The 11885-nt window shown below is 38.4% G+C and overlaps 1 protein-coding gene across 1 annotated transcript; it reads right to left on the reverse strand.

The window, feature by feature from the left end:
• Positions 1–2888: 2888 nt before the first annotated feature.
• LOC136209521 (uncharacterized) lies at positions 2889–11492 on the reverse strand. Its single transcript, XM_066001014.1, has 8 exons — positions 10898–11492; positions 9870–10223; positions 9532–9791; positions 7203–7344; positions 6662–7033; positions 6428–6559; positions 5568–5696; positions 2889–5462 (listed from the first exon to the last, which is right to left on the reverse strand). Exons 1-8 carry the CDS (start codon positions 11018–11020, stop codon positions 3189–3191), a joined length of 3786 nt encoding a protein of 1261 aa, XP_065857086.1. The 5' UTR covers positions 11021–11492; the 3' UTR covers positions 2889–3188.
• Positions 11493–11885: the final 393 nt, after the last annotated feature.

Genomic DNA, 11885 nt, shown 5'->3' on the forward strand with positions numbered 1-11885 from the left:
CCATCTTTTTCTTCATTTACTTTTCTCAATTTCCTTTCATGGCTCTGAAATCATGAAAGGCTTCTTCTAAGAAAGCCTCTAGTTTGAAGAAAGCTCCAACTTCTTCCACCTAAAATTCAGAAGAAGCTCTTGTTAAAGTTTGAAAAGTAAACTTGAAGGTCTTTGCTCAACCTTCTACCATAACCCCTGAACTTGTTTCTAAAGCGGAAAATCAATACCCTTGGTTGAAGAAGATGACCATCAGTATTCCTTAGGAAAATGAATGGGCCAATCAACCTCCTTCGAGGAAACTAGGTTTTCACCCAATACTTGGAGTGGGAAATGAAATTTCCCCTACCTAGAGGAGTTGTTGCTATCTTGAACAAGTTTAACTTGAGCCCTTGCCAGATTTCACCTAATTTCTGGCTCGAAATTCACATGTTTAACAAAATTTGCACTGATTTGGACCTTAACTTGATCGGGCCACTGTTTCGGCACTTCTGGCATGCTGTCAACAAGTCGGATGAAGACATGGTTTATTGCTCCGTTCATACTTGGCGACGCCCTTTCTTGGAAAAGAAAATGCAGAGCGTAAAGAACTCTAAGCCAAAGTGGTTTTGGATGCAACTGAATGGTGTAGATCCGAATAACCCATACGTTCGAGGTTTTCCCTTCGCCACCAAGTGGAATGAAGCTCCTACTAGTTCGGCTTCCTAGAAGCCTACCAGTACCTTGAGCTCCAAATAAAAAGACGGTGTTGTATTGATTGAATCATATAGCATCCGATGGACTTATCACGATATTCTGAAGCTAATATGTAGCGATGGCTTCTCTACCTTCGTGAGGAGGAAAGGAAAAATAATGTATCCTGGCTCAAGAAAATTCAAAAGAGTAGAAGGTGACTTTCTTTCCCTGTCTTAATTTGTGATTTTTTGTTTGATGCATGTAATTCTGACTCAATGTCCGTTCTCGCACAATTCACATCCCGAATCAAAGTATTGAGCACTGCTCAAAATCCTTCCGGCATCCCAAATGCTTCAACTGCTCCAGTTACTGTCCAAGGGACGAATGTCTTACTTGAGGCTGCACTGAAAGTGGGGAATATGACGGAGGTCTATTTTCCTTCCCCGAAGCTCATATTGATCAATCCTAAATTGTTGTACTGCAAACTAGAGCTGAAACTGAAACTCCTCAAATTTCCTCGATTGCTGCAGTGCAGACTGAAGCTGAGATTGAGACTCCCATTATCTCTGCTGCTGCCATATCAAGTCCATTTTTCCCCCTCCAACATGAACCTGTTGGGACAAATGACGAACCTCTTACATCACTTGATTAGTTTGCTGATACTCTTTTCTTAACGAAGAGGAGCAACAAGCCGAAACTTAAATTGTGATTTTAGTGCCTTCATCTCTAGATGCTGACAATGCTTTACAGACTCTTGTTCAAAATAATGCTGAAAACCAAGCCATATGCTCTCAACAGCTTCCTCAAACCCACGAAGTAGATATGTACAACTTCATTCCTTTCCCTTTGGTTAGTGAAGGCTCTAGTTATTCGGATTCTTACGTTTCCGAAGCTGAAGAATGGATGAAGCTGGAGCAGTTGAGTAAAGAGGAACTTATATCCCAACTTCGGCGCCTTAAATGAATTCGGGTACGTACTTCGCAAAGTCCCAAACTCATTGGAAAGCACCAAAGGGTGCCTAAAATAAATTTTACCCCTTCTAGAGAGCCTTCCCCGAAGCGATTCAAAATGTATAAAGAATAACTAGCAAGGAAGGGGAAAAACAAAGTCCAAATTGAGATCGGTACCGAAACCATGAATCAGGCCACTCCTGATCTCAGCAAGGAAATGTTGCATACATTCAATCAATTTGATCGACCAAAGGTAACTCTATTTTTCCTAGCCTTAAAATTGCTTCCTTTTACCCTTCAGTCACAGACGAAAAGAAATCTTACTTATCTTATTTGTGCAGTTGTGGCTTCAACTTTTCGGAGATAATCTCAGTCTACGGATTCCTACCATCGCCGAAGGCATCGCCTGATTGGCAATCTCACCGGACAATTCCGAACTGTTCCAACATATATCCGCGTATACTGTAATAAGAACATCCTTAAAACGCAAATGTGCAATAAGCTTTTCATCCGTGCGTCAAGAGCTAGCCGGTGCAAAAAGGCAGGCTGACGAATCCAAGGCAATTGTGACCAAAGCTAAACACAAGGAAAAATTTGCTCTCCAGCAAGTCTATGGTGTCATAAACTTGGAAAATCTTATTCGAGAAAAGGACCTAACTGTAAAGAATCAACTAAGGACTCTTCAGACTCTATAGGCCAAACTTGATGCTACTAAGAAATAGTCTGATAACTTCTTGAGGGCCCAAAACAAATTTGAGGCAAAAGCCCATAAGACGACTCCCAAGAGTGTCGGCCAAATATCATCTTAAGAGGCAAAAGCTCATTTCTAGTTCAGCCAAAGATACATCAAGGAAGACCGAGCCTTATGCCATTTGGAAGGCATGAGTGTTCCAATACAAGCTTGACATGTACAACAATACGCTAACAAAAAACAATTTCAAAGGGCCTCACAATCTATAAATACAAGGTGTATGAGAATTATAGAGGTATACCAAAAACTGTAGCCTCTTTTTGTACTTAACTCATTCGGATTTAAGTTTAGTACTAACTTGAACGTCAAGAGTACTAGTAGACCAACAACTCTCTTGTTTTGCATATTCAATTGGACTTTAAAATGATAATAAAAAAAACTATGAGACTATTCTGATCTGAAAATTTCACAATACGTCACATGGTAATGGAGGAACATTCTATTATCTTAACTACACTGCAGACATGTTACTGTTAGCTATGCAAATGATGCAAAATGTAAACTGAAACATGTTAGCAAGCTCATGAAAGAAAAAAGTCTCATACCAACAAATGCTTCATTAATGAAGGGGAAAAAGGAAAAAGAAAGCTCATCTGATACAGAAAACCTCAAGCAATATACCACTCTTCCAACCTCTTTTCTCTCTACATTAAAATTGAAAATATTAAAAAGAAAAAAAAATGAGACAAATTGGTTATCAATCAACTGAAGAGAGACTATAGCTAAAATTGTAATTCTCTTTAGAGGAAGATTATTGTGTACTTCCAATACCCAAATAAGAAATAAGGGACTGCACTGCCACCTCACCACTTCTAACAAACATATTAGAAGAACGAAAACCTTATGCCATTGCTTGCCGCAAACAAGTTATATTCTTCCATAGTATTCTCTTTCTTAATGCAAGCAGGATCATTTTCAACTTCATTTGCTGAAATTTTCGAAGAAAGATTTCCATCTCTGGAAGGCAAAGGATCTTGTTTGCATCCTGCTGAAAGAGCTAGAGGCCCGCCGAAATGGAACAAGGAAAAGTTTGTGTTACTCACATGTAATTTGGCCGAAATATCTGTTTTCCCGCCTTCCGTACGAGGTGGCGCATCTGCTAGACATGGCTTGGCTGAAGCTTTCTTCGCCTGTGTGTTTGTTTCAGTTGAAATCTCTTGCACTGTACATGCCTTTGGATGTTCCTCTGCGTTCAAAACATTGGCTTTTCCAATTGGCTGATAAACTGGAACCGGACCAGGATTAAACATGGGAGTCGCCAAATGCTGCATCGGACCATACTGCATACATAACCGTGAGTTTCCATTTAAACCATAGTTGAGAGGAGCAGCATATAGGTAGTGGTTAGCATGTGGAAACGGCATTAATCCGTTAGGCGGAGCAGAAGGCCAGGCAACTGGATTTTGATGGTAGTAATTCAGTGAAGGAGCTTGAAAAACCGGATATTGCAGATTTTGATTATGCAACTGTGGGAACACGCCTTGATGTTGAGAACCCATAGCAACATTTGGTATTCCATTATCTGTATTTTGGTTTGCTTTTGATGGCATATTTCCTGCATCGAATGTCCTTGGATCATCTACTGAAAACCCGACAAATTTTCTGCTTCCAAAGGCCACTCCATTTGTACTTGGTTTGTTTTCCATGCCGACATCATGAGAACTGGAGAAACCGTTTTGACATGACAAAGTCTCTCTTCCTTCTGAGTGCTGGCTAGTGTCTTCCGAGTCAGATGTGGATGAGGATTCCAAATTTCCATTATTTGACAAGGCTGTAATGCTATCTCCCTCGCTAAGGCATGATGAGCAGTTGTCAGAATTTGAAGTGCTATGCTCGGACATCGCACTCAGAGCGGAGTTCTTTGCAGGACATAAATTCACTTCATCAAAAGAAGCTTCTTTCTGGTAGCTAGGGTCCTTCACTTCAATATTATGTCCATTCTGGTTGCATACTCTAGAATTTCCGGAGTTCCTAGTATCATTCTCCCCATGATCAATTTCACCAAAATTTCCGGTACCTTCATCACAACACAAATCACCAGATGACTCATTGAGGTTACCATTAGATTCTACTCCAGTCTTAAAATTAGATGATCTCAGGGTAACATTACTATCTGAGTTGCTCCGAGGATATTTCTTGTGTGATTCCATTGCCTCCCAAACCTTCCTAGAATGAACTAAATCTCTGCTAGAAGAATTACTCGCTGTAACGCTTTTGCTTTTGGGTCTTCCACAACTTTCACGAACATAATCTATCTGTCCGTACTTGTTACCACGGTAAAATTGCTTCGACATATCAAATGCAGGTTCCGACTTACCAACAGGTTTGCAGTCTCGAGCAGTTCTAACAGCAGAGACATGCGGTTCAGCCTTCACCCTGTATTCATTATTTTGGTGACAACTGCAAGAATGGAAATCATATCTGTCATTCATCCTGTTGTTCAGGCACTGAAACTTCTCACTAAACTTGTGGCCACAGTTTCGACCATTGGACTTTGATCCATTGATCCTTGACAGCCTATGTGACCCATTAATGCCCCTTGGAAGAGTCAAAAAATTATCACTACAATGTCTTGACTCAGATCTATTGACTCCATTTTCTGAAACAACTGTGAACCGACGTCTATCAGACCACTTCAAAGAGGAATCAAGTTGAGCTTCTTTCCGAAATTTTAATCTACGATGAGAAAATTTTGATTGTTCGCTTGTAAAAGAGTCAGATCCATCTTTCACATCAGTAAACTCTCCATCAGGACTGTGATAGGAATCAGTTTGCATCATAGAAGTGGCAATCTCATTTGTGAATTGTTCCTGGATGTCAGGAGATCCAGGCCTGGATGTGGAAATATCACCAGTTTCACTAACAGAATCCCTACAGCTGATGGCATTATCAGGTTCATCATCAATACTAGCTGAAATTTCATCCTTTGACTCTTCAAGGTTATCATTTGATTCAGGACACTTCTTTTCTTTGTCCTTCTCCTTCCCTTTTAATCTCTCCTTTCTTCGGAGCTTTTTCTCTCTTTCTTTTGTTCTTCTTCTCTCCTTTCGTTCTTCTTCTTCACGCTTTTCCTTTTCCTCTTCCTCTAGAAGTTTTGTCTGCAGGAACAGTTGCAGTAAATGAATTGTACTTCCCTGATTTTTTTTTAAGAAATCCCAGTTTGGTTTGCAAGTCGTAGTAGTGTCCAAATGACACAAAAATACCTGCTTTTCCAGTGTGATAATTTCTTTGCAAGCAACATGAACACGCTCCTCCAGCAGTTTTAACGCAAGACAAACAAAAATGCTGTGTGCATTTTGGCGTGCAGTTCCTTCTCTGAAAGCCTTCTCAACCTGAAAGACAAGTGAAGATTCCAATTCTTATGATTCTTAAAGAAAAAGAAATGGGGACAGCAGGACAGGTGGTTGCATGAGTGCAATCCAAAAACTGGATTTGTTTAACAGCCAATTATTTCATTTGTGAATCCAAAAGGCACACACAAGATGTGTACTATTTCACCTAAAAACATAAAGGCATGCTTGGCCACCACAATGGCTATATTACATACCTTCCTATTGATTAACTACTGCAAAAGGTTCTTTTAATAAAAACTACTGTGCAAAAACACAACTTCCCAATTTAAAATTAATATTTTAGATTGCACAAATTACCACTACATTACTCCACTAGCTCCATCAACATCATTCCATGAACAATCTCTTAAAACTTTCCTCGTAATGCACAATTTACCTTCCATATCTTTTGTTCATTAACTCTGCATCCCGCCTCTCCAATGGACATTAATTCATATATTTATTTGCAAATGAAAGTCAATCCAGAAATTAGAAGCTCAATGCCAATTATTATCATTTCTTTAACAATTGCTAACCACCTAAATTTCCATTACTAATTATTCTGCTCCTTCTCATTAACATTTAACTAACACCCATGTCCTGAAAGCAAACTACTGAATACTGTCTCATTGCCTGACTATATCATATACACATTTGGAATTCCATTAGTTGGGATACAGCTATGAACATTTAATCATTTGTCCTGAAACTAAAGAAAAGAAAAATCATGCCTGTTCCTTAAAAATAACAGTTGCAGCATCTAGAAGAAATTCTCGAGCAAGTTCAGGACTCTTCGCATGCTTTTGGGGACGGGAGCATTCTCCATCCAGCTCATTTCCATCCTTGTCCATGGAATCATCATCCTAGAAGAACAAAGATTATAAATGACCACAACCATAATGTATAAGTGAATTTTTTCACTAAAGCCAGAAAAAAAAAAAAAAAGAGCACTGAACCTAAATTACCTCTTCTTCCTCAGCTTCTTCAGCATGTTCAAAGAAACTTCTTATGCTTTCTCCTCTAGTAATAGTAACAAAACCATCACCAACCACTAGCCTGCTATGCACACATGGTTGACCTCTCAATGCATGAGCTTTTACAAAAAGTTCAGTGCAGCGGCCATCTAGTTTCCAAGCCCTCAAGGTGATAAAACATGAAGTTAGACCACCAAGATCTAGGCCATCAACTTGAACACTTCCATTCATGCCTACATTTTCAAAGTCTATTATGTCAGATTTTCCTTCTCCTGTTCCCACTGCCCATTCAAAATGATGATATGATCCACCAGTATCAGCAAAAGTTTGGCGCCAATCAGCCTGGATTGAGTCATCTGACACCTGATGTGATAGTGAAGAATCGTGTCATGCCACAATATGGGATGAATTTCCATGAAGTGCTCAGTACTATATGAGCTAGTGATAAGAACAATAGCATGGTTGGCAATTCTTTGATGAATCCTATATCTTCATTAGAACCAAAAAAGTACACAATAAAAAATGAAAGCACCTCATACTGGAAAGCTGTATCTGCAACACAAAACCAACTATTACAACGAGGTTCTCTCCGCATGCGCTTCAACTCCTTCAGCTCCTTGAACTCACGAATAACGTTCCTTCTGCAATCTCTGCAAAATCTCTTGCTATCAAACCTGTGGCATGAAAAACTCATTTTATTGGAAAGAAAAAGAGAAATAAATGAGCAGAGACCATGACAAGATAATGTGTAGCATGAAAACTATCAGCACATGAATAGGAATAATAAAAGAAGAAGAAGATAGTCATATAAGCAAATCTTAAACGGTAACTTAGGCTGGATTTTAGTGGCAAAACACACATATAAAGCCAGGAACACAAAGCAGTAGAAAAGTTCAATCAAAAGGGAATTAAGTTTTCTCCATGTCCTCATATCAATGATTTTCAACATAATTTCGTAAAAAGAATATCCCCAGTGAACAGCAAAGCATAGGAAGGATAAAATTTTAACTATACAGGCCCATGAAAAATTCAATGATGGGATTTCAGCTCAAAATTAGAAAAACAAATATCTATGGCAGCCATGTTTGCGGAAGACAGACTAATATGATGCCATGTGCAAGATAAATACATCCAAGCATCTTGGTCACACGACAACGACGTTTACCGTTGCGCCAAGGCTCGCCCTCATAAATACCTCTTTACTGATAATTAAAAAAAAAAAAGTAGGCTAACTTGATGAAAAGTACGATACTTTCGGATGTTTAATTATTCTTGTTGTCCTGAGAGCTTTCTTTCATGATTTCATTAACCCCTAGATAAAATTCAAGCTTTGGTATTTCCCTAGTGATGTCTCCTTTCAGTTAATTTCTCAACAAGTTAACTCCATGTTTCATGTCCTTTCAAATAACATTTGCAGAAATATCTAGTCAACCAAAATCAGAGTGATGCAACTACATCACTCGAGTCCTTTCACCTTTATAAAACCAAAATCCTTTTTCTTTCAATGCTGAGGAATGTGATTTACTTCCCTATTACTTAATATATCTTCTGAAGATTTCTATGCTTTCTTTCCAGTTTTTATTATTTCGTTTGAGTTCTAACTTAATCTCAATCAAATCATTTGAATTACAGATTAATTTAGATCAATGGCTATGATTACTAAAAATTGAATGGCGTAACGGAATATAACCTAAGACCCCATATTCTTGAGCCAGTAAAAGCTTCAACCAGTTGGTGTCCAAGGTCTTCATGTTGCTTGCCCAAAAAGCAAAGACATCATATGTATAGCATAATATAGTCAATGAGCATGACTTACAATTGCACTAGGAGAAACATCAAGTAATTGTCTAAAACATTCAGAGGAACAGACTTCTACTTTGATTTAGCACATCATGTTGTAATGCTCAATTCAACTTATCCTAAAGAAATGACTGTTAGTAGTCATCTTACAACTCTACTCCAATAAATGAAAGCGACAATCTATTCCTTTAGTCCTGTTCCACATCTTCTATATCATGTCTTCTTAAACTTCATGCTGCAAGTTTTTGATTGGTGACTGTGCCTTATCCCCTGGGCACCCCAAATTTATTAGTTATTGGAGCTTCACAGTCTTGCATGAATCCTTTAGGAACACACTTAACAGTACCCACAACCAACTCTATGCTTTGGTTAGCAGTGATCCCAATATCTGCTAACTCTAATATCTGCATAGCTTCTGAGCATAATCCAATATGATCAATCCAGCCCTTTGATGCCTTAATGGAACATCATCCTTGCATTAACAGAAACAATGCTACAATGAATTTGGAAAGGAAGACTGTCCCTTGATACATAAGATGCCAAAATAATGATTAACCTTTTGATGTCCTAGAAAAAATCTTCAATTTAACTCGGCCGACAAGAAAACCTCCTTTCAACCAAAAGATTTTTATATTCGGCAAGAAACAAAACTTTGACTACTGGTGCATTGGTCGTGATCCGTTTAGTTCAATGTACAACCTGTACTCCAGTAACTCACATCCTAAGAGCACGCCTTCCAGATATAATTCAGGGGCTTGCTAGGCTTGGACAATCAGAAAGCAATAAGATACAATACATTGAGTTGTCAAATTGGAGTGTCAGAAAAATCTCAAATTATAGAAGACATGCATTCTATTCCACCATGATAGCGTATTTGAAGTCAAATTACTTATTGTTTCCTTGTTTTCCAGATTCACAAAGAAAAACACCTGGTACAGCAATTAGCTTCATGCTCCAACTAATGCAGATTAGCCAACTATCTTCAATTCTCATTTTCAGTTTTGCTGAAAACTAGATGATGTATGGATATATATACTATATAAGGAATAAGCAATTGGCACCTGTACATGAGCCTCTCAATAAAATCCTCTTCCTTCATCTTTAAGAGGGACTGTCGTGTCTCCTCTCCAAGTGCTGACCAGAAATCCACTAACGTGTCGCAGGAAAGTCTGGCAGTGTGTAGTGCACAAGTTTCTCTTGTCCCATGCCCTCTACCGTAGCTCGCGATTCCTTGGCTTATCCAACCCCGACCTCCCCCACCACAGGCATCAGGATAGAGCAATTCTCTTTCCCGTTCCCTTGCTCTTGCACTGTCAAAGACCTGATTTCAAGCACAATATCAGCTTCCAAAACTTAAGATAATAATACGATCAGATGACAAAGCAATATTGGCACTCACATTTTGGAGACCCTTGAGGGACTTTGTACACAAATAGCAATTCAAAAGAGTCAATGTTCCATCACGTGTCGTGGTCAGACCCCCCCAGGGGTGGACAGCTGGATCCTGAATTTCATCTTGGCAACCATTCACCATATTTGACTCTGCTTCATTTTGATTTTTTGAGGCTCCTGATCTGTTGTATACCCCTTCCTGATGCAAAGACTTACCGTACATGACTATCTGCAAGAAACCCTCAAGCAATAGTCCATTGCATCTAGAACAATACATGTTCTTACGTGCTTGCTCAAACAAAGTTTGCTTGTCAATTCTCAGTAGCTTATGTCGTGATTGTGGCGACAGCTCATTCCAAAACTACATAGTAGAAAAAACATTGTTACTGGCTGATCACCAACTCACTACATTTAACAAGTCTTGAAAGTTTAAATTCTTAGGAACGTGAAAAATCCCTCGAACTAGTATACCGGTGGATAGCAAGAAGTTATGTGCACCAAAATATTTGTGCCATATTGCAGAACCTGAGCTTCTCAGACTTGGATATCAATGGTTACAAAGCCAAGAATTATCATCAGAAGACTTAGGTTTGCAACTACATTTTCAATCAGGTGGCATTAGAATGACAAAACATGATACTTAAAGACTAATACTAGTCTTCTAAGCAAGCAGATAAAGCACTGAAATGCTATTGGCTCGACCTCGAGCCTATTAGACAAAAAGAGTTTGACAATATCCAGTCGCCAACCCAAAAATGAAAAATGCTGCTATCACTAAACCAAAAAGTAACTTCCATAGATTTTCAATACTCTATCTAAAGTAAACTGCCTATGAACATTCATGAATAAGAAGTTACGGTGGATCTGATAAATAAGATGCCACAAGAAACATAAAAAACAGCCCAGACAATAAAACAATAACTAAATACCTTGGCAGCAAGATCCAATCCATAAATAGACAATCGGAATAACTAGAAAATACTGAACCAATTCAATGCCAATTAATCTTAACACATAAAGAGCAAGCATCAGTACCTTCTGGAGCTGATTGTAGCTAACATCATCGCGGTGCTTTGACCAGAATCCATTGGTAGAAAGCGAGTAAACGCCAGACGATGCATTACTAAATTGCTCATTTCTCTGTGCTAATCCAGGCATCTTATTAATTAATATGTATAATAATTCTCTTTTTAACAAAAGAAAACAAAATCAAGCTATCATAGATTCATCCATAAAGTCTATTCTCATATCCAGACACCCTCGGCAAAAAAAGGAAAAAAGAAAAAAAGAAAGCGGATCCAAAACACCGATCGATTAAACAAAATTAAATAGAATCAAACAAGTAAAAACGTGATTCAGTTTAATGAAAATATAAGAATTGGAATTATAAGGATCGAGGAGTGACAGGCTTTATTGTCATAGAAATTGGGATCGATATGGAAGGATGGATTGAATTGAAGAGGAAAGAGATCGAAGAAGAAATGAAAAAGGTAAGTGGGTTTTTGGGTGATGAGGATGAGATTTGGGACTGCGTTTTTTGTTATATATGTGGAGAGATAGAGAAGAAGAAGAAAAGATAGAAGCGAAGGGAAGGGATGGGATGGAATGGAAGCCTTTCCGGAAAATGGCAATGGAAAAATAATACATACATACATACATACGTATTCTCATATCATATTATTAGTATTCGATAGAGCTGCGACGGTTAATACATACATACCGCTGTTAATGAGAAATTTTACTACGCGCCAGGCATACCACGTGACAAAGAGGATGTGGTATGCCTGGCCGTTAATAATTTGACAAGTGTTAACTAATTAATAAAAATTTACCTATTACATAAAATAAAATCTAATAATCCCTTCGGCCGCCTTTATAAAAAAAAAAAAAAAATCCTTTATGCCGCCTTCTTCTCCTTTGCATCTCTTTCTCCTGTCTTTTCTTTTTCATCTGGGTATGTTCCAAAAATTCAGTTTCTCAGAACAACACCGCCAAAAACATCGGTTCACTCTCCTTGGCTGAT

This window comes from Euphorbia lathyris, chromosome 10 (genome assembly GCF_963576675.1).
Source record: "Euphorbia lathyris chromosome 10, ddEupLath1.1, whole genome shotgun sequence".
Classification (NCBI taxonomy): Eukaryota; Viridiplantae; Streptophyta; class Magnoliopsida; order Malpighiales; family Euphorbiaceae; genus Euphorbia; species Euphorbia lathyris.

Bases quoted from the DNA above. Each gene is read 5' to 3' on its own strand.
- LOC136209521 (XM_066001014.1), bottom strand. From the start codon at position 11,020: ATGCCTGGATTAGCACAGAGAAATGAGCAATTTAGTAATGCATCGTCT. The intron at 10,224-10,897 runs GTACTGATGCTT...TCTACTATGTAG, and splicing joins GCTACAATCAGCTCCAGAAG to TTTTGGAATGAGCTGTCGCC. The intron at 7,034-7,202 runs GTGCTTTCATTT...CTATCACATCAG, and splicing joins ATACAGCTTTCCAGTATGAG to GTGTCAGATGACTCAATCCA.